We start from the raw sequence: 19584 nt of genomic DNA, 5'->3' as shown, positions 1-19584 counted from the left end.
AACAACAGGTACTAAAAATAGTAGCTGGAGAAAGAAGGTTGGCTTGTATTTGTGTTTGTAGAATGTAGTGCTATTCTATATTCATAGCAAATGTATAATTCTAAATTTCAATCAATATTCCATTACTTCCTAAACTAATACCTAATTGACAATAAGAGTAAAATTATTACAGTGGATTTGGTTGTTTACTTTTCTCAACCACTTGTGAAATAGGAAAAAACCAAATGCATTTTATATCTACTTAATTGCAATTTTATTTTGCATGTAAACTTCCATAAGCTAGTACTTTTCAATAAATTTTCATTCATTATTTTCTCCTGATTCTGGTCCTTGTTTTTCACATTTAAAGAGAGAACATTTTATATTTGAAGGGAGATGTAAGGTTTTATATATGATACTCAAAATGCTAAAATATTTTGTAATTATACTCAACATAACTAATAATTAATCACATACTTAAATGGCATATTTGCATTTTTAAGTTTCTTAACAGCCAAATTAAATAAACTAGACTGATCATTATAATATCATCATAGAATATTACACCCCTTTATGTATTACTTATGGTTTTGAGTATCAAAGATCTATAACCATCTTTATTTACAGAGATAAACATATGTATTGCAGATGAGCCAAAAAGTGAATTGGATTGGGGTAAAGTTAATTATTTTTCCCTTTTTTTTTTTTTTTTAAATAATATGCTCTGCAATCTAGTAAAGTTGCCTGAGATATCTGATGACTGACACAGTAGATATGTGATTTATATCATGACTAAAAGGAGACTACACTGTCCAAAAGGATTGAGATACAGAATTTTGCCATTGTTCACATAATATCAACATTCTCTTTTTTTGTATCCACAGAAATTTGAATGAATAGAGCAAGCTAAGACAGCTACATTTATCTAAGATGCTAAAATAGAATCTTGCACTTTCTTCTGAGCGGGAACTATTTCAGGTATTGTGATTATTCAAGGAAGATAAAAGCAAACACTATTCATCATCAATATAAGTAGGCTACCATGGACAGATTCTTATTTTACTACCTTTTCAAATGTACTTTGAAGGAAAAGACATGTAAGTAAGCTTCTCAGGGAGATGAAAATAAATGTAGATCAAGTATAGAGACAAGTACACTAAACAGCCCATTCTTTTTCATGTTGGAACAAGTGTCCCATATAATAAAAAGGAATATCTTGAAAAGGAATATATTTTTAACTTGAAATTTTTACCAAAAAGAAAGTATAATTTCTTGCAGATTATTAAATCCTTTGCAGATTTCTGTGTCATATCAGTTCTGAATTCAAAGGGAAACTCAAGATCACAAAAGCTGCAAAACTGAGTTTTACAGCCGTGTGTATTTTGGATGGGTTTTGTTACTTGTCTGTATTAGTATTTGAGAGAGATGCTTAATTTTGGCTCAGAGAAATGCATTTAAATAAATTACCTCTAAATTTCCCTTTTCACTCATCCAGCTACTCCTGTTCTGCTCAATGATGTCACATTTAACACTGATGTAAAATATCTGATGGAACAGCAACAAACTTCAGCCACGGTTTGATGGCAGCTAGAACAAAGGTTTCCTGAGAAATTCAAGATTCTGAGGCTCAGTGGGAGCTGGTGGGTGTAAAGGAAGTCTTCATGTGCTATTCCCTTCGGGTTTCTGCCACAGCATTCAATTAAAGGTCCTACAGTTTCATATCTATAGACTTCCAAACTTTCAAAAGGGGCTCTGGCTTTCCAGAGGTTCTCAAGTATCTTTCTCTGCCATTTTGAATTTTTGGCTGAGAACTCCTCCTTTTCAAAACAGATAGTATATAGGAACAGTTGTTTGTATGCTGCCAAAGTTGCCTTACCATGTTAGTAAATAAACTGAAAATGTGAATTTGAGGGATTTAGTATTCATGTGGTTTTTTTCTTGGAATGTGTAAACAAATGACAGACTTAGACAGGGAGGGAAGAAAAATAGGTGTTATAGCTATCTCAGATATATGGTCATCTCTTACATTTAGAAGAGAATGAAGGTCTGTGTTACAAAGACTTAGGCCACCTTTGGTTCTAGAATCTAACATTTTCTGTTCACTAGGAATCTCTGAAAATCCTAAAACAGCTGATGAGATGCTCTGGCTAGAAATGGAGATTAGGAAGTCAAGACATGTATTTTGACCAGAAAATTATTAAGAAGTTCTATCTTATTTTTAGACTTTCAAGAAAAAAGAATCCATTCTCAAGTGAATCTAAACATTTCATTTGAAGCATGCAGGTGACCTACAAAACTTTAAGCACATGGTGTGAAAACACTGAACCACTAACTTTATAGGGTATGGGGAACACAGCATAGTAAACATAGAGGCTACAACTTTAATACTGTTACCCAGCCAGTAGACATGACTTTAGTCCTGGAAGTATCCAAGCACTATGCACTTAAAAGAAAGATTGGAAAGAGGTCAGCACTTGTCAACTTATTAGCAACAGAACAACTTGTTCTCTTCAAAATTTCTGAGTTTTGAGGGGTGGTAGGTTGTGACACGGCAAGCTCCATCATAACAAATGCAATGTGAAATAAAGAACATCAGATCTTGATCTCTTTCTTCAGAATAAACTAACAAATTATGTTACACTTCATGGTCCTCAAAAACGACTATGAAAAATAAACCTACATCAAAAGAATATAAGATCTTTGCATTCCCTGCACAGAACCAGACAAGTACAATAGAAAACCCTTCAACACTAATGCATTAAAAATATTTTCAGTTACTGAACAGACCTTCCTAACCCTCAGAAGGTCAAATATAGGACACATGGGCTTATAGTTCTTTAGACAAACTATCATACATAGGATATGTTTTCTTACTTAAAAAAAAAAAAAAGCCTTGTTAGCATTATGTTGATACTCCTTTACATTTCTACAAAGAGTCTTGACAGAAAACGAACACTCTCCTTCCAGCTGCCTCCATGCAACCACAGTAATATTAAGGCCTTTTCCTCCAAAGAGGATAGAACTTCTCTCCACCTAAAAATAATCTTCTGAGAATTAAATGTGGGACAATCTAAAGAAAATACTGCATTATATAAGATTTAAAAGGAAGGTGTTTCTTTCTATAAAGAAATATTTTTATAAAAAAATGTTTTTTTAAAGTTAATTTTATGACCAGTTGGTAGTCAAGTGAACTAATGTCTCCTCTAATAAACCTGCAGGTTCATTAACCTGACCAAAATACACAGACCATACATAGTGAAAGGTAAATAACATAAACAGCTTTAGAAAGGTGAGAAAATGAATCAAGATTTGTAGCTGTAACTTACTATAATCACATCTTTTTCCAAAATATATTTGATTGTTGACCTAGGCTTGCACCCAAATATTTTGAACTGATATTTTTTTCTGGCCTTATACAATTAAAGATTAACATTTAACTCTGGAAAAATAAGGCATAGAAGAGAATTTTTTTTTCATGAATGAATTAAAATTTTTGCCAAGCTGTTCTGTAGCAGGTTCAGATAAGTTTGCTTCACCAAATGCTTGAAAACCAAAAATATAATCTACTTTAAATACCACATGTTCCTGTTCAAAACATTCAAATCAAGTGTTTTAGGGGGAAAAATAAATTCAACAAAAAATAAATATTTCAGACATATTTCATAAAAAACCCTAAACCCTACAAATGTATTTCAAAGTAAATTTGACCAGACAGTTACAAATAACTTTGGGATTGCACTGCCATTTATATACTCGCAGTGTTTTACGATGCAGCAAATAAGCACTTTGCAATCTACAAGGATCATACCTGAAATGGCTTAGAGCTGCTGATGTAGAGTGTTTGTCTAATCCATCTGTTTCCTTGATTTCCAAACTTGTACCACAACAGCCATCCCTTGGTATTACTCACAGTTCTCTGGAAGACTGAAAGCTTGAAAACTTGCTTTCCAAACATATGATAATGAAAGCGGAAAATGCAGGTTCTGTTGCCAGAAGGGTTGAAGAGAGGACTAAGCAAAACTGCTTTATCTTGGAATTGACGTGGCTCAGAGGATTCCATGTAGAGGTAGTGTCCCCTGGTAGTGCCTGTTGTGTGATCCTTTAATGGGCCTGTATTAACTGTGGGGGTTGGACCTTGTATTCTGATCCAGTCAAAGTCATCCTCAGTGTCCTGCTCCCAATTACACAGCCCATTCTCAAAGTTACACTGTAGGTCAGAGTCTGAAATGTAAACAGAACAGACTGTCAAGTGAAAGCACTATCAAAAGGTGATACATCTTTTTCTCCTTGCCAAAATTTCTTTCTAATATAGAGAAAAATCCATATCTTCTTGCAAAAGTTCCACTCTGAAGAATAAACATACACTTACCTGGACAAAAAAAGAAAAATAAATCTTTACTTAGTTACCTCCTCTTTCAATATATATCTGGCAAGCTGCACATAATTAATTTATTGAATAAACAGAACTGTTAATAACATTTTCTTTTTCATATTATTAAATTTATTTATTTTTATAATTAAATAATGCAAAGTTCTTTAACTGAAATTTAACTTGATAAAGGAGTTAAAACTGAGGTCAATTGGTTGAAATAAATCACAGGATACAGTCTTGTAAGTATGTGTAATAAGTGACATAATATGTTTTTGCATTGCAGTAGTCCTAAAAATGGATTGTGTTTTAGATCTTTATTATCCTCAATAATAGTAGTATGATAGCTTTATCAAAGCTAAATTCAATAGAGGCATTTATAACACAACTACAGTTTATTTTTTGACACCAAGACAAAATATATTGATTAGACCAATTACTTCTAATATAAAAAAATAAAATGTGAATCAGAGGTGGAGAACTTACATTTCATCTTTACATCTGCCCTCCATAAACAGTAAATGACATAACAGCCAATTCTCTTTTTTTTTAATTAAGCTGTTATTTTTTATGATGTTTAAAACTGTAAATCATATAGTAATTTCTTACTATAGACCTCAAAATGGGTTATAAAGAAGATAGACATTTTACAAGTGGGAAAACTGAGACAGGCTGGAAAGCCTTCACTTTCTTTTAAATTCAGATCAGTTTTAAGTTGATATTCAGCAAATATCAGTGCAGGATGGTATTCTCTCAAGCATGTAAGGTGCCCCCTGTTTCTCAAACTCATTGTGATTTGCATAATTTAGTTGCCTCAGGATGCGATAAAGCTAGTTAATTTTATTTTATATTAATGTTCTTGAGTTCTTAAAATTGATGAATGCATGCTTCGGGGAGAAAATCATCAACAGCACCCTTCAGCACTGCAAGGTGAATATCAAAAATGTGAACGACCCATAGCTTTCCTCAATATGTACAAGTTCTTTCTTTGAAAGGGACAATTATGCCCAGCATGACTAGTATCTTCTAGTACAGATATTTTAATGTTTTCTAGGTAGAAAGAATATAGGTCATAAAAAGAGATAAGACACACACTCTTTACAGTCCATATAAGTCTTCTGCTGTACCTCCATCAGTGTAATCAAAGACAACATGTTAACCCAAATCAACTGGCAGACTGTGAATTCTCTCTCTTAAAATGACCTTGTAATGCATGTGTGTGTTTTATAAAAGTTGAAGAAATATGATTCATTTGGGTAAAGGAGATTGAATTCCATTTACCCTGAGTTGTAACTAATCATATGCATTTAAGTTAAAAATTTCAGCAGTAACTATAGTCAGTTGAATCATCACTGGCTGTGACATTGATTGGCTATAACAACATCGTGCTTTTTTACTCCAGAATTTGGCAAGTAAATTTTGGTTTGATATAAAGTAAGCAATAATGGAAAGTACTTACTACAGTTGTCTTCATCTGATCCATCCCCACAGTTATCCACAAGATCACAGACTAATAAACTGTCAATACACGCTTTTGTGTCTCTACACCAGAAACGATTAGGACCTTCACAACTTAATGCTGGAGGTGGAAGAGCACAGTTTTCAAATGTAATATCATCAATTGCTGAGATGCCATCATAGAAACCCAGACTGATTTTATCAAGTGATAATTGGAAAGGATGTGGAAGGCGTCCAAGCTGAATAACTGCCTTCAACCATTGATTTCCCTCGTTGTAATATGCCCTCCAAAGGACAGTAGGCTGTTTCAGCCCATCCACAAGCAACTGCATCTCTGCTGCCCCAACTGACTGTCCATAATTGTAATACCTAAAATGGTTAAAAAAAAATGTTAAGGGTGCAAATGATGAGGATGGTCCACATCACCTATAATGTCCAGTATCTTTTCTGTCATAGATCTATGAAATATAGAAAGTCCACAGTGCCTATTTCCAGTTTACCTGCAACTCAATCCACATTATGATGGTAGGGTAGGCTGCTGTATCAGTCTAGGACTCATTTCAAGATTTGAAGATTATGAGAGAAGAAGCACACTTCATTAAATTAAAACCCATAACTGAAGAGACACATTTGCTTTCATATTAAGCAATGAACACTGCTCACTCAGATGCATAATATGTTTTTTATAAATTTAATTCAATACGTAATTATAAAGTTTCAAGAAGGAAAAACATAACACTTACTGAATGCCAAAGTACACCTTCTATGTTAGTCATTGTTAACGTTGCATTTTGCAGCATTTTTTGAGGATCTCAAAGCATTTAAAAATCATAAATACTTAGGTGAGCAATTGTACAATGAAACTGGGAACAGAACCAGGAACAGAACCAACAACATGTAATTTACAGACCTATACTCCAACTTCAAGACCTGAGTCTTTGATAAAAAGACATTTCCTCTTTCTATGGCAAATGTATTTGACATTACTGAGAAAAACTGTACTTAATAATATCAGTCAGACCAAACATTTAATTAAACAGTAGCATCACTTTTGACCTTAGTAAACAAATTATCACAGTTTACTTTTTCTGTCCCTCTTTGACAAGATTTCACAATGACTGAGACAACACAATAACCGAAAGGGGTTTGGGTTTTTTTTCTATGTACATAAATAAAGAATTGGAAGCAAAGCTCCAATTCTTGCACTGGAGCTTTCTCTCAAAGGTGGTATAATCTATTTCTGGATACTGTAGGTGACTCAAGGAGTTATTAGATTTTTGGATGGTTTCCTGTTCTTGAACAAAATTCCACAACATTTTCAAATTTACTTAAGCAAAGTAGAAATGGCAAAATGACTCTGGTAATTGCTTATTTATATGCAGATAAAATCCTTCCTATAATTTTGTTCAAAGCCTGACAACAAAGTCATCCCATGTTTCAGATCTGTTCTCCAAGTGCTTCAGCTTATTTCTGCATATTGTTTGCAATGAAGACTATATGATTAAAGAACAAAAAGAAATAAATACTGCAGAAGAAGGTGTGTCTATTGCAAACTATAACCTCAATTTCAGTCTAACAGAAACAATGTGAGATGATCCAGAATTTTTAAATCTAAATTATTTCGTACCAAAAGGTCAATGTGCAATTTGATCCAGTTTGCCTGAACTTTGGGCTTCGTAGCCGAGCTACTTGGGAAATGCTGCTGCTGTTTTTCAGAATGAACATAAAATGACCTATCAAAATAAAACAGAAAAAAACTTTTCAGGCTGAAGAAAGTGTTTCTAAAGGTTTTAAAGCATTCATGTCCTCCATTTGAAATTTGATTAAAGAGCAGGTATATCTCTTCCACTTCCCTGTTTGTAGGCTGGCTTGTCTTACCTTCAGATTTGTTGAAGGTGTGATCCTGCGGAGGAGCTTGCTTCTGAAAAATGGGTGCAAGAGCACTACTGGAACTTCTTACCCAGTCAAATTCATCTGCATTTGCAGCTTCAGTCCAACCACAGCTCTCTCTTTCAAAGTCACATACAGCAGCTGAAATGAAGAAAGATACATTTTACTTTATACATGACATTACTAAACAAGCTTTGCAGTGTGAAAAGGAAAGGAAATAAAACATTTCTAATACCTCACCAATATTCTAGAAAGAAGCCTAGGAAAAGGGTGTGGGGAAGCAGAGTACAAGATGGGGTACTTGCTTTACAACAACTGGGTAAAACAGCAGTCCCACAGGTACAACCAAGCCATCACTATATGCCATGTATTCAGTAAAACAAGTCCTTCCCTCTAAAGACCCCACACCCAAGCCACTCAAAGTAGGTGAGGAGGTGCTGAAAACAGACCTCACAATCCTCATGTTACACAGCAAGAGCACAGAGCACACAAAATAGTAACAAGCCTTCTGCAAGATCTTTTAGGGAATTGATATTGGAGCCAGAAATCCTTTATTTTCTGAATCTCAGCAAGTATGTTAATGATAACAAAAGCCTTCCTCTAGTTGCAACAGGAATTAAGTTAAATATCAGACATTACTGAGACACTATGACATTGGTAAAAGAAGGAAATATCTGAAACACAAATTACTGCAGTGGAAAAGATTTGAAAAACATACTCAGCTGCATTCTTCATTTCTTCATTTAAAAGAGAAGTGAAATTTCAGAAAATGTGTATAATACAAAATAAAAGAAAGGAAGGAGGGGAAGAGTGTCATACATGAATGAATGCAAACTGACAAATATTTATTATGTTAAAATTAAAAAACATCAGGTTTTCCTCTTCTGCACTTTAAAAAAATCCTCTTTAAATCACAAAATGATATTTTTGAGTCCAGTAATTATAATAGGAAAACATTATAATAGAAATTATAATTATAATGGAAAACATTAAGAAAATTATACCAATATTTATTTAAGCAATAATTTATTAAATATATACATAGAATAAACAAAAAAAAATTCTGACATGACTGTCAGAACTCTACCATTATTTTATAATGTCTTATCACAGCTTCCAGTGGCCATATAATTACAGTATAGAAAATGCACATTTCAAAATCAAATGAAGTCTCTTGGATAACTGGATTACATAAATGTTTATTTACGGCAAATATAGGAGGTTTTTTGATTTTTTTTTCTTCTTTAAAAACTATGTCACATTAATTTATATATAATTTGTTAGAAAGAATGAAAAAAATTACTGAATCAGGGAAGTTAGTATTATTGTTGGTTAGAGCTTCTAAAAAGACAAGATTTTGTGGATTATTAAGCAAAGCACATAGAAATCCACAGTTATTAATGCTGATTCAAAAAAATCATTGCACAAATATGGAAGACCAAATAACATTTAAGAGATCAAAGAAAATATGAGTTCATTATATATATGGTGTACGTGGGTCAGAAATGTCAATGACAAAATGATGTAGATCAAATGTGACACAAAACCAGAAGGAAGAAATTTTTTGATAGAACACTTTGATTGACTAAAATGAAGACAAAAAATGTTTGCAAATATTCAAGGAACGAGACATGATGGAAATGACTAAAAATCCACTGACAGAGCATAACAATAAGGGAATATAGAGAGCTATTTCTGATTTGTTTTTTGCTCGACAGAAGAAACTGTCCCACATTCCCAGGAGCACAGCAGCGAAGAATATGGCAAATATTGGACACAGATGGTTACACCAAAAAAGGCAAATAAACAAGATAAAACTGTTAAGTCTGAGCCCAGACTTCTTGCATCTGTAACTTGTAACAGAGACAAAACATAAAAGAAAAGATGCACCAGACCATATATTTAACTTAAGTATGGGTGAATACATTGAGATAAAATAACCCTGAAACCTTCAAGGAAATCTCAACCCAACTATTTAACACCTATGGAAGATACAAGAATGGAGCAAGCTGGCAGAGCATGGGGGAAATGCACTTGGTTTTGATGCTTGATACCACTTCAATTACCTAATTGTCCCATAGCCTCTTTGACTGGCATTTCAGTTTCAGACAGATTATCCAGAAAGAAAGGCCATTGCTTGGGTACCTCTGTAGTTTCTTTCACAGTGAACACTCACAAACAAACAAAAAAGCTTCTATAGGTATGCCAGTGATAAAAGAAAGACTAGGGAAAATGTGGTCCCTCTGCAGAAGGAAATGGGAAACCTGGTTACCTGAGATATGGAGAAGGCTGAGGTGCTCAATACATTTTTGCCTCAGTTTTCACTGATGAGTGTTCCAGCCAAACCACACATATCACAGAAGGCAAAGGCAGGGACTGGGAGAAGGAATAACTGCTCGCTGTAGATCACATTTCAGACCACCTAAGGAGCCTGAAGGTGTACAAGTCCATGGGACATGATGAGATGAATCCGCAGGTCCTGAGGGAACTGGTGGATGAAGTGGCTAGACCACTATCCATCATATTTGAGAGGTCGTGGCAGTCCAGGGAAGTTCCCACTGGCTGGAAAAGGGGAAACATAACCCCATTTTATAAAAAGGGAAAAAAGGAAGACACGGTGAATTACAGGCCAGTCAGTCTCACCCCTGTGCCCAGCAAGATGATGGAGAAGATCCTCCTGGAAGCTATGCTAGGGCACATGGAAAATAAGGAAGTGATTGGTGACAGTCAACATGGCTTCACTAAGGGCAAATCATGCCTGACAAATTTGGTGGCCTTCTATGATGGGGTTACAGCGTTGGTGAATAAGGGAAGAACAACTGATGCCATCTACTTGGACTTGTGTAAAACTTTTGATGCTGTCCTGCACAACATCCTTGTCTCTAAATTGGAGAGGCATGGGTTTGATGGATGGAGAACTTGGTGGATAAGGAATTGGCTGGATGGTCACACTCAAAGAGTTGCAGTCAACAGCTCAATGTCCAAGTGGAGACGAGTGACGTTCCTCAGGTATTGGGACCAGCGCTGTTTAACAACTTTGTCAGTGACATGGACAGTGGGATTGAGTTCACCCTCAGCAAGTTTGCCAGCAACACCAAGCTGTGTGGTGCGGTTGACATGCTGGAGGGAAGGGATGCCATCCAGAGGGACCTGGACAGGCTTGAGAGGTGGGGTCCTGCACATGGGTCAGGGCAATCCCAAGCACAAATACAGGCTGGGCGATGAGTGGATTGAGAGCAGCCTTGTGGAGAAGGACTTGGGAGTAGTAGTGGATGGAAAACTGACTATGAGGCAGCAACGTGTGCTCGTAGCCCAGAAAAACAACTGTATCCTGGGCTGCATCAAGAGAATTGTGGCCAGCAGGTTGAGGGAGTTGATTCTCCCCCTTTACTCTCTTCTCATGAGACCCCACCTGAAGTACTGTGTCCAGCTCTGGGGCCCCCAATGTAAGAAGGACATAGAGTTACTTGAGCGGGTCCAGAGGAGGCCATGAAGATGATCAGGAGGCTGGACTGCCTCCCTTATGAGGACAGTCTGAGAGAGTTGGGGTTGTTCAGCCTAGAGAAGAGAAGAGAAAGTTCTACAGAGACCTTATAGCAATTTTCCAGTACTTAAAGAGGGCTATAGGAAAGATCTCATTGCCAGGGAGTGTAATAATAGGACGAGGGGCAACTGTTTTAAACTGAAGAGGGTAGATGTAGATTAGATAGAAGGAAAAAATTCTTTTCTGTGAGGGTGGTGAGACACTGGATCAGCTTCTCAGGAAAGTTGTGAGTGACCCCTCCCTGGAAGTGTTCAAGGCCAGGTTGGATGGGGCTTTGAGCAACCTGGTCTAGTGGAAGGTGTCCCTGCCCATGGCAGGGGAGTTGGACTGGATGATCTTTAAGGTCCCTTCCAACCCAAACCATTCAGTGATTCCATGATTCTATGACACTAGTTTGTCTTCTCTCCTAGTACTTTATTTTCTGACTTTCTCTTATTTCTTATTTTCTTACATGAACTCTTAATACTCTAAACATCAGGTTGTCCTGCAGACTCTGCCAGGCTGTCTTCTCCTGTGTTTGAGGAACTTATTGCTAGCTTTTTTAAAACTTATTTTTGTCATCCTTGATGGTTTTTGACCTTTAACACACAAAATCTCTCATCTTTTCTACCTTTTTCATTTGGACATTACTTCAGCTATTTGACACTTTTTTACTTCTAATAGTATCTGTGCCACCTGTATGGATATATTTTTTCGTTGCTGCCTCTTTTAGCATTGTTAACAAGCTTCCTCAATAATCGTGAAGGAACCACAGTGATACTGAGACCATAGCATTTAAGGGTAGTTGGCTTTATTGATGTTTTGAGAAAGCTATCTTTACATCTTCAGCATATTTAGTTTTCTCTGAGCTGACTTCTTATCACAAAAATCTAGATTTCTTTCTGGTTTTGGGTTCTTATGGAATGAGATTTATCCTTTTCTGTTTTGAGAAGCTTCACTCAAAGGCCTTCACAAATCAGATGTGCAGCTTCTCTGTAAGCAGGGCGATGCCTAACAAGAATTTGAGAAAAAGACCTTTTGAAAACAACATTTAAAACAAATGTTTTAGACTTCTGGAAGGCCGCAAATTCCCCAATCTCTACATCCCCTGAAAATCTCTCCCTGTCTCTTAGCCCATGTATGTTTATGCAGAATGCACCACAAAAAAATCCAGGTGAAGAGATATCATCATCATTACTGGCTTACAATTTTTTCTTTCATTCAAAATCTGTTTAAAAAGTCTCTAATACGCCAGTAGACTTAAACTTTTTTTTTTAATCAGTTATTTTAAGATAAAATTAGGAACTTACAGCTAGATGTCATAAAGAAGACAATCTTCAAATCCAGGAACCAAAACCAGTTTAACTCTGGATGTAGTTATTTCAACTCTGGACTAATAAGTCATTTTAACCCCCTTTATAATACAAACACACTGAAAAATGCTACATCTGCCTTCCCATATTTATGTTTTCTATCACAGCTACTATTTGCTAATGTCATGACATATACACACTCAAATAACACTGTACTTTGTAGGTGCACTGGCCTAATTTCTACAATAAAAAACTGAACAGTGGTCAATTGAAAAAATTATTGCAAAAGTATATCAGTAATCAGTAATGCTAACCAGAAAAAAAGACAAAAAATCAAGTCATATTGAAGATCGAACAAGTTTGATCTTTATAAAATCCTAGTTAGACTTCCCCCTTCCCCCACTTTCCATCCCCAAATATTATCTGCTACAGTTTTGAAAAAAAACCCAACTACTTCCACATAAAGTTTTAGAGGAAAAAACTGAATGCTAACCTAATTTGCATGATGATATTCTCATATATAAAAAATCATAGTTTAAATCTAAATATTATTTAGGACAGACAGATATGGTAGTCTCCTCTGCAGATATCTAGAGGAAACAAAGCACTCCAGAACGTTTTCTTCTGCTAATTTCTGTTGGGAAATCCATTTCAATAGCCACAAAATTGCAACAGATCTACTTGTGATTTCAGCTATGTCGGCTTTTTAATAATAGACAAACGTGACTTGTACATAACACATAGGTGTATATTTCTTCTGAAATGAGGAAGAGTTTGGCATATAAGACAAGCCAAATATGCAGAGGGGAAAGATTTTGTTATAAATAAATCTAGTGGGTTTACTGTGTACCTACATTTTTAACAAGCTAACTGCACTACATGTCTCCTAACCATAGCTTAGTTGTAGGACTTGTAAAGATTGAGATTTTTAGAGGAGGAAAGGAAAATTCTGTGGGTGCACACAAAACACTAATCAACCCTGTATCTAACCTAAATATTACCCACAAAAAAATAGCTGTACTGTCACATATAATTGTTACAATTTCATTTTCTAAAAAATGATATGAAAATAATCTTCACTACACAACTCTGATTTTGATGCAGTGAGGCAGATATGCAATCATCTAACTAAAGAACTAAATGTTCATAACAACATTTTAAAGTGAAATTGAATCCAAACCCATTTGGTTTATTAAATCTGACATTTTCTGGAAATCTCTTAGTTCATATGATACTGTCATTTACAAATGCTTCTTAGGTTCTGAATATGAGTGATTACAGTGTATTGATATGGGAAATAGTCCTAAAATAATAAAAGCCTCCAAAATAATCAAATTATATTTGATCAACATTTTCGCTGGAAATATAGCAAATTACGTCCAAATCTCTCCTCCATTCAAAAATGTTAATGAAGTCTAAACAAAATTAAATTTCTTAAACACAATAACCTGGTGATTTAGGCTGTTGGATACCCAGGTCCAAGTGAAATAAAATAAAAGAAATTTATGTATTCTTTTACAATCAAGTGCTTGTCTTTCTGTGTCCATTAGAATGCTCCTTTTATGTAACTGAAGGGGAAGTTCCTGTTTTTATTGAACTAAACAAAAATAAGATCTGATGGTCACTGTTCAGGCCATCTTCTTATTTACCCTGTGTTCTGTGCCACTGAAGCTCATGCAGTATTTGTTGTCACAGGGCATATTTTGCAAGAAACTAGATAGGAGCAACTATACAACAACAAGATATACTTTTTGCCCAAAAACATTACATAGACATTTGCTGACAGAATTAGAAAAGTTAGATTCATGATCTCTGGGTTCTATAGAAATTCTAAAAGTGTGTGTGGTCTTTGGCAGAAAAATGCTCTTGTTCTTTCCTCAATGTTCGTCCTTTCCACAGCTATTCCCCTTTTTATGTATTCCACAACTGCTCTTCTCTGACCTCTTATCTCAGCTCTAGTCTCACTGGGAAGCTGGAGATCCGCACTGTCTTTTCTCATTTCCCCAGACAGCTCATTGCTCCAGGTCCTCTCATGTGGTCTCAGATCTCTGCCACTTACTGCCATACTTTATACTGATTCCTCCCAAAGCATTATTGCTCCACATCCATATTCTTCATTCCCATTCTCTCCTTGTTTTATTCTCTATTACTAAACTGAATCTTTCATTATTGTTATCTCTCCTGACACTCTATCACTGGCTCTTTGACCAGCTGGTCTTAAATCTTCCCCCACAGCAGCCTGGGTCCTTCCTGCCCTGGTTTTCTCCAGTCCCCTGGTTACTCCTCTCCCACACCAGCAATCTCTAGAAATGCAGCCTTTGCAGCCATTCCTTGTTCAGAGCCAAAGGTGGTTTCCTGTCTCTGTAAATGGCATTTGAGTCCCATCCCTTCCCCATCTAACTTCCACAAATGGATCCTAATGCAGTTGTCTATGCACTTCCAGTCTTAGGTCCCTTTTCCAATTTACAAGCTGACAATCCTCTCATTCCTGGAATTTCAGTCCATCCTTATGAGTTGGCTGTTGTTCCTGGCTTCACCTTTAAAAACAACTGATTTTTCTGGCTGAAATGAAGGAGCAGCAAGAATATGAGACAGACAATTTACCATGCAAGACTTTAACTCTAAAAATGAGATTTTGAAAGAGTTACCATATAACTCTTATAACCACAGCAAAAGTTTTATGCTTTGGCAAGATTAGTAATGGGTAATATGAGGAATGTTTCTTATAATACTAAGGAAATTTTTATTACTTATACAAAGGTAGCCATTAGAAACTCAATAATGTTTATCGTTAAACAATTATGCTACAAAAGTAGTTTTTAAGAAACAACACATACATCATTCTCTTTATTTCCCTTCTAAGTCAAATTAAGCTTCATAAAATTCTGTACTAGCATACAGATTATGTCCAGTTTATGAACTGCTAAATTTAAGACTAGCCTTAGGATGCTTATGCTGCCCTAGATTGTACACCATAGAAATAATCACTGTTGAATGCATATGTCATTTATAAAGACATAAATACAGAACAATATTATGTCTATATGTTATATTTTTATTTAAATGTAAATTATTTCATATTTAATTTATATATAAAACCATATCATTATTTCTGATAATCCACACCATAAGTAGACAGAATAAAACCCACAAAAGACAGAGCATGAAGGACAGATTGCCAAAAGTCATACAGAATACCAGGAATATATTCATATTACCAGACTGCTTTCCAATCTGATCTTATTCCCTGTTCCACTATCATCATTCTTAAGTTGGACAGTGAGAATTTAGACTCCACCTTAAATGCACAGGATGTAGACCTTAGAAATTATACTTTACATGCATATTCCAGAGCACAAACACACAATGTGATAGGTATGTTAGGTCACTGCTGTAAATCTGCAGCTTGAAAATAGTAGTTGCTTTTCTCTTTTGCTTTAATGCATGAAAGCCATGTATAATAGCTTTATAGCCATAGTAAATTCTTCAGCTGTTGAAGAAAAACTGTGAGCTAATAGACAGGAGCAGCATCACTCAAGAAAGAGAATATTAACAGTTTATATTTTATAATTATTTTTTATTTTTCTCAACTAATCAGAATAAATTTGAATTATTTTTTCAGTCCAGGATATGCATTTTTGTAAAATGCAACTAGCAGCCTAGAAGAAAGAATAATCTCATCATGCATCAGTATCAAGAACATGAAAGCAATTCTAAAAACAAAGTGAAGCAAACAAATTCACTGACAGTCTTGTGTATGAAGAGAAGTAACAGAGATAGTTCTTGCAAGAACTGGAAGCTCAGAAACCTACACTGAGATGAGAAAGACAGTCTCACAAGTAAAGATCTTCAAATTATTTCTTCCAGTACTGACAGAAAGAAGAATCATTTGAGAAGCAATGAAAATCAAGAGATGGCTCAAGGATTGGTGATGTATGATGAGAAAATTGTGTGGAAATTTTGCTTGTCCAGTGGACTTGCTGGACCCAAGCATCTAAGGAAGTCATCTTGAATTTAAGATAGAAAGATTTAAATGAAAAATATTTCAAAAGATATTTTAAGCCCATGTAATATCTTTGCCAATATTCTCATACCAAGAGGAAAAACTTACTTTAACAAGGTTAAGGAGCACACAATCACCAGCAGATGGAACATCATGGAAAAAAATGTTAATATTGATGAAAGGAAAATCATAGTTGTAGGTGGAGAAGTCAAACAAACATCTGTGCTTACCCAAGACAAGAAATTGGGAAAAGTGACTGAGAAAAATTAAATGCTTGCATCCAATTGCAAGAATACACATAACAAAATATAGAAAGTAATGGTACACTACATAAGTACAAAGATGGAGAAATATTATTTAAGAAAAATTATAAGAGCTATTCCAGTGCTGTAGACTACCAGACTAACATGCTGAAAGGCAAGTTTATTGCTTGCAAAGAGTCAACTTGCCAAACTAGTTGCAGAGACATTTGTTGACCTACATTCTGCTTCCCACATTACAAGCCACAGTGCTGGCACACACTGAGCCAACTCAACACAACAACAATGATTTAGAAGAAAGCAATATATTTAGAGCAAAGATAACCATAAATATAATGGCTGCAAAGTTTAATCTTTAACAAGGCATTGTTAACATATCTTTTGGGTAAGTGACACTTCGATATAATAAAAGTTTCTTCAGTCATATAATTAGAGAAAAAAGAAAGAGAAAATCAGTTGCCATACGGGAAGCTTGTGATTAAGGATGACCTAGGACTAGTTAAACACTTAGCTGGACATTTGTCTTCACTTTCAGTTATAATGTTGAAATGAAAGCACAGGCTGAAGAGCTAAAAGAAAAGGTGTTTTGAAATAGAAATGACCATATTTGAAGCGAAAACATTAGATTTTAGTTTTCTTGATTAAAAGCTACCAATTAACTGCTATCCCAGAGCAGTGAAAGAGATGTTACATGCAACTAAATCTATTTAGAATTTTTTAATTAAACTATTAAACTAATTATTAAACTATTAAACGATTAAACTATTAAATTATTAAATTAAACTTAATTAAACTATTGCTTTAGAGGTGTTATTATTTGGTCAGAGAACAAAATCCCAGTACTCAAGTTTAAGAAGGGTAATGGGAAAAGCAATCCAGACTATCATAACCCAATAATACATAGGATACGTAAGCATATTTTGAAGAAAAGTACAAAAACCATGAAGTAAATCAGAAAGCAATAGAGTGCAATAAGACTTTTAATATGAGTAACATGGGCAAGGAGGGAGTAAAGAAGTGAAAACTCCTCTCAGTGGTGTGCAGTGAAATGAGCAGAAGAAATAGGCACTTGTGGTTGTTGTACCGTAAGGGTGATCAAATACCGGAACAGGTTGCCCTGAGCAGCTCTGTAGTCTCCATCCTCAGACATATTCAGAACCCACTATGTAAGGTCCTGGACACCCTGCTTTGGTGGTCCCTGCTTTCAGCAGGGGGTTTTAACTGGATGACCTTCAGAGATGCCTTCCAACCTCAACTATTCTATAGTAACAGCAGAACATTTTCCCCATCTTCACCCTGGCCCACACAAAGAAAGATATTCTGTCTAATGAACATTTAATAGTTATTTCTGGTTTTAGCTAATCAGACGGTTACCTAATAAAATGGGATGCAGTTTCTTAACTTCCAGCTCTGTATATTTTGGATACAAATCTTTCTAAACAAGTAAAATGCTGGACACCAGTGCTCTAGACAAGAAAGATCGGATACTAAAACTGTAGAGAAATTACATGAACACAAATAGAAGCTGTAACGATTTCTTTTATCTGCTAAAAGTCAAATAGCTTTTCATCTGAGCAACACCTCTCAAATTTCCCAATAAAAACTATAAACCATAAGCATGGATTTTGGATTGTATTAACACCTGTGAAGAAGTTTATGCTTTGTGACACAGTACAGTCAGAAAATACTATAAGGATCTTGTCTACAATATTTCTGTTATTTGTGGGAATGCTAGAAAGCATAATGCTCTGGTTTTTTAAAAAAACACAACCCTATACTAAATATTGCCCATGGAAACTCCCTTTGAAAATGCATCACAACTTTTATAGCACAGTTGATAGTTCAATGCAAAGGCAAGAGACTCATTTTCAAAGACGGAAAGTATGACTATGATTTTTTATGCAGAGCAGGTAATTGAATGATTCACAAAGAGTTTTGAGGGCCTGAAACATTTCCAAGCTCCCTTCTGACTGTACAGTGGAGAGGCACTCTGAGATGCATCACCTCCTTTTACTTTCCCACATGTTATTTTCCATGCAGAGAAAACCCAGGCACATAGCCCAGATAGGAGTCACAGCACATCCAAACAGAAAATGTTGACACAACCTAAATTATATCTGTGACCATGTCTGTGCACAGATGCTTTATTTACCAGTCCAATTGTGGGATCTTCACATTAAAATTAAGTATACAAAATGTACAATTTGAATGCGAGACTGTGACCATTGCATTTTTCATATTTCCTATCTCACTATTTCTCAGGTCTAAATGAAGGACCATCTACCCTTTAAGAAGAGTCGTCTCACACAGTGCTGGTACAGAATTTCCAAATTTGTACAAGTGTAACATATTTTCCTCTTTTTTTTTACTGTAATTTTGTATCTGTGAGAGTATGTGTGCAGAAGTGTGTGTACAAATTCTGCTTGGTTTATTTTATAATGGCTTCCTGAATCAGCTTCCAATATCTTACAGATTAAGATTTTATTCAGTATAACACTGTACCTGATATTTAGCATCTTAAGAGTTATAAAATAAAATACTGTATTTTAAGCAACACTTTCTACTAAATAATTAATTAAAGATCTTTTTTTCTGGTTTTAATGCTAAGAGGGAAGTAGTTACTACAGAAAATAAAAGTGGAAAAGTTCAGAATAGAATCAAAATGAAGTAACTATGTCTCAAGAGCTTTTACTTTAAATTAAATTACAACATTTATGAACTCATGAAAGCCCGGCAAACAAGACAGTCACAGGTGCCTAAAACCCTAGATTTTTAAATTTTCACTTACG

The 19584-nt window shown here is 35.2% G+C and overlaps 1 protein-coding gene across 1 annotated transcript in view; it reads right to left on the bottom strand.

Annotated features, from left to right (window-relative positions):
* The window catches only part of MALRD1 (MAM and LDL receptor class A domain containing 1), a 288915-nt gene that overhangs the window by 215840 nt on the left and 53491 nt on the right, over positions 1 to 19584 (bottom strand). Inside the window, exons 14-17 of the mRNA XM_074876823.1 lie at positions 7685 to 7837; positions 7434 to 7539; positions 5808 to 6175; positions 3788 to 4200 (exon numbers count right to left, since the gene is read on the bottom strand). Coding sequence (XP_074732924.1) covers positions 3788 to 4200; positions 5808 to 6175; positions 7434 to 7539; positions 7685 to 7837 — 1040 coding nt within the window. The remainder of the gene's footprint in view (positions 1 to 3787; positions 4201 to 5807; positions 6176 to 7433; positions 7540 to 7684; positions 7838 to 19584) is intronic.

The sequence above is a fragment of the Strix uralensis genome, chromosome 1 (assembly GCF_047716275.1).
Source record: "Strix uralensis isolate ZFMK-TIS-50842 chromosome 1, bStrUra1, whole genome shotgun sequence".
Lineage (NCBI taxonomy): Eukaryota > Metazoa > Chordata > Aves > Strigiformes > Strigidae > Strix > Strix uralensis.
This window is presented reverse-complemented; position numbering and strand designations above follow the sequence as displayed.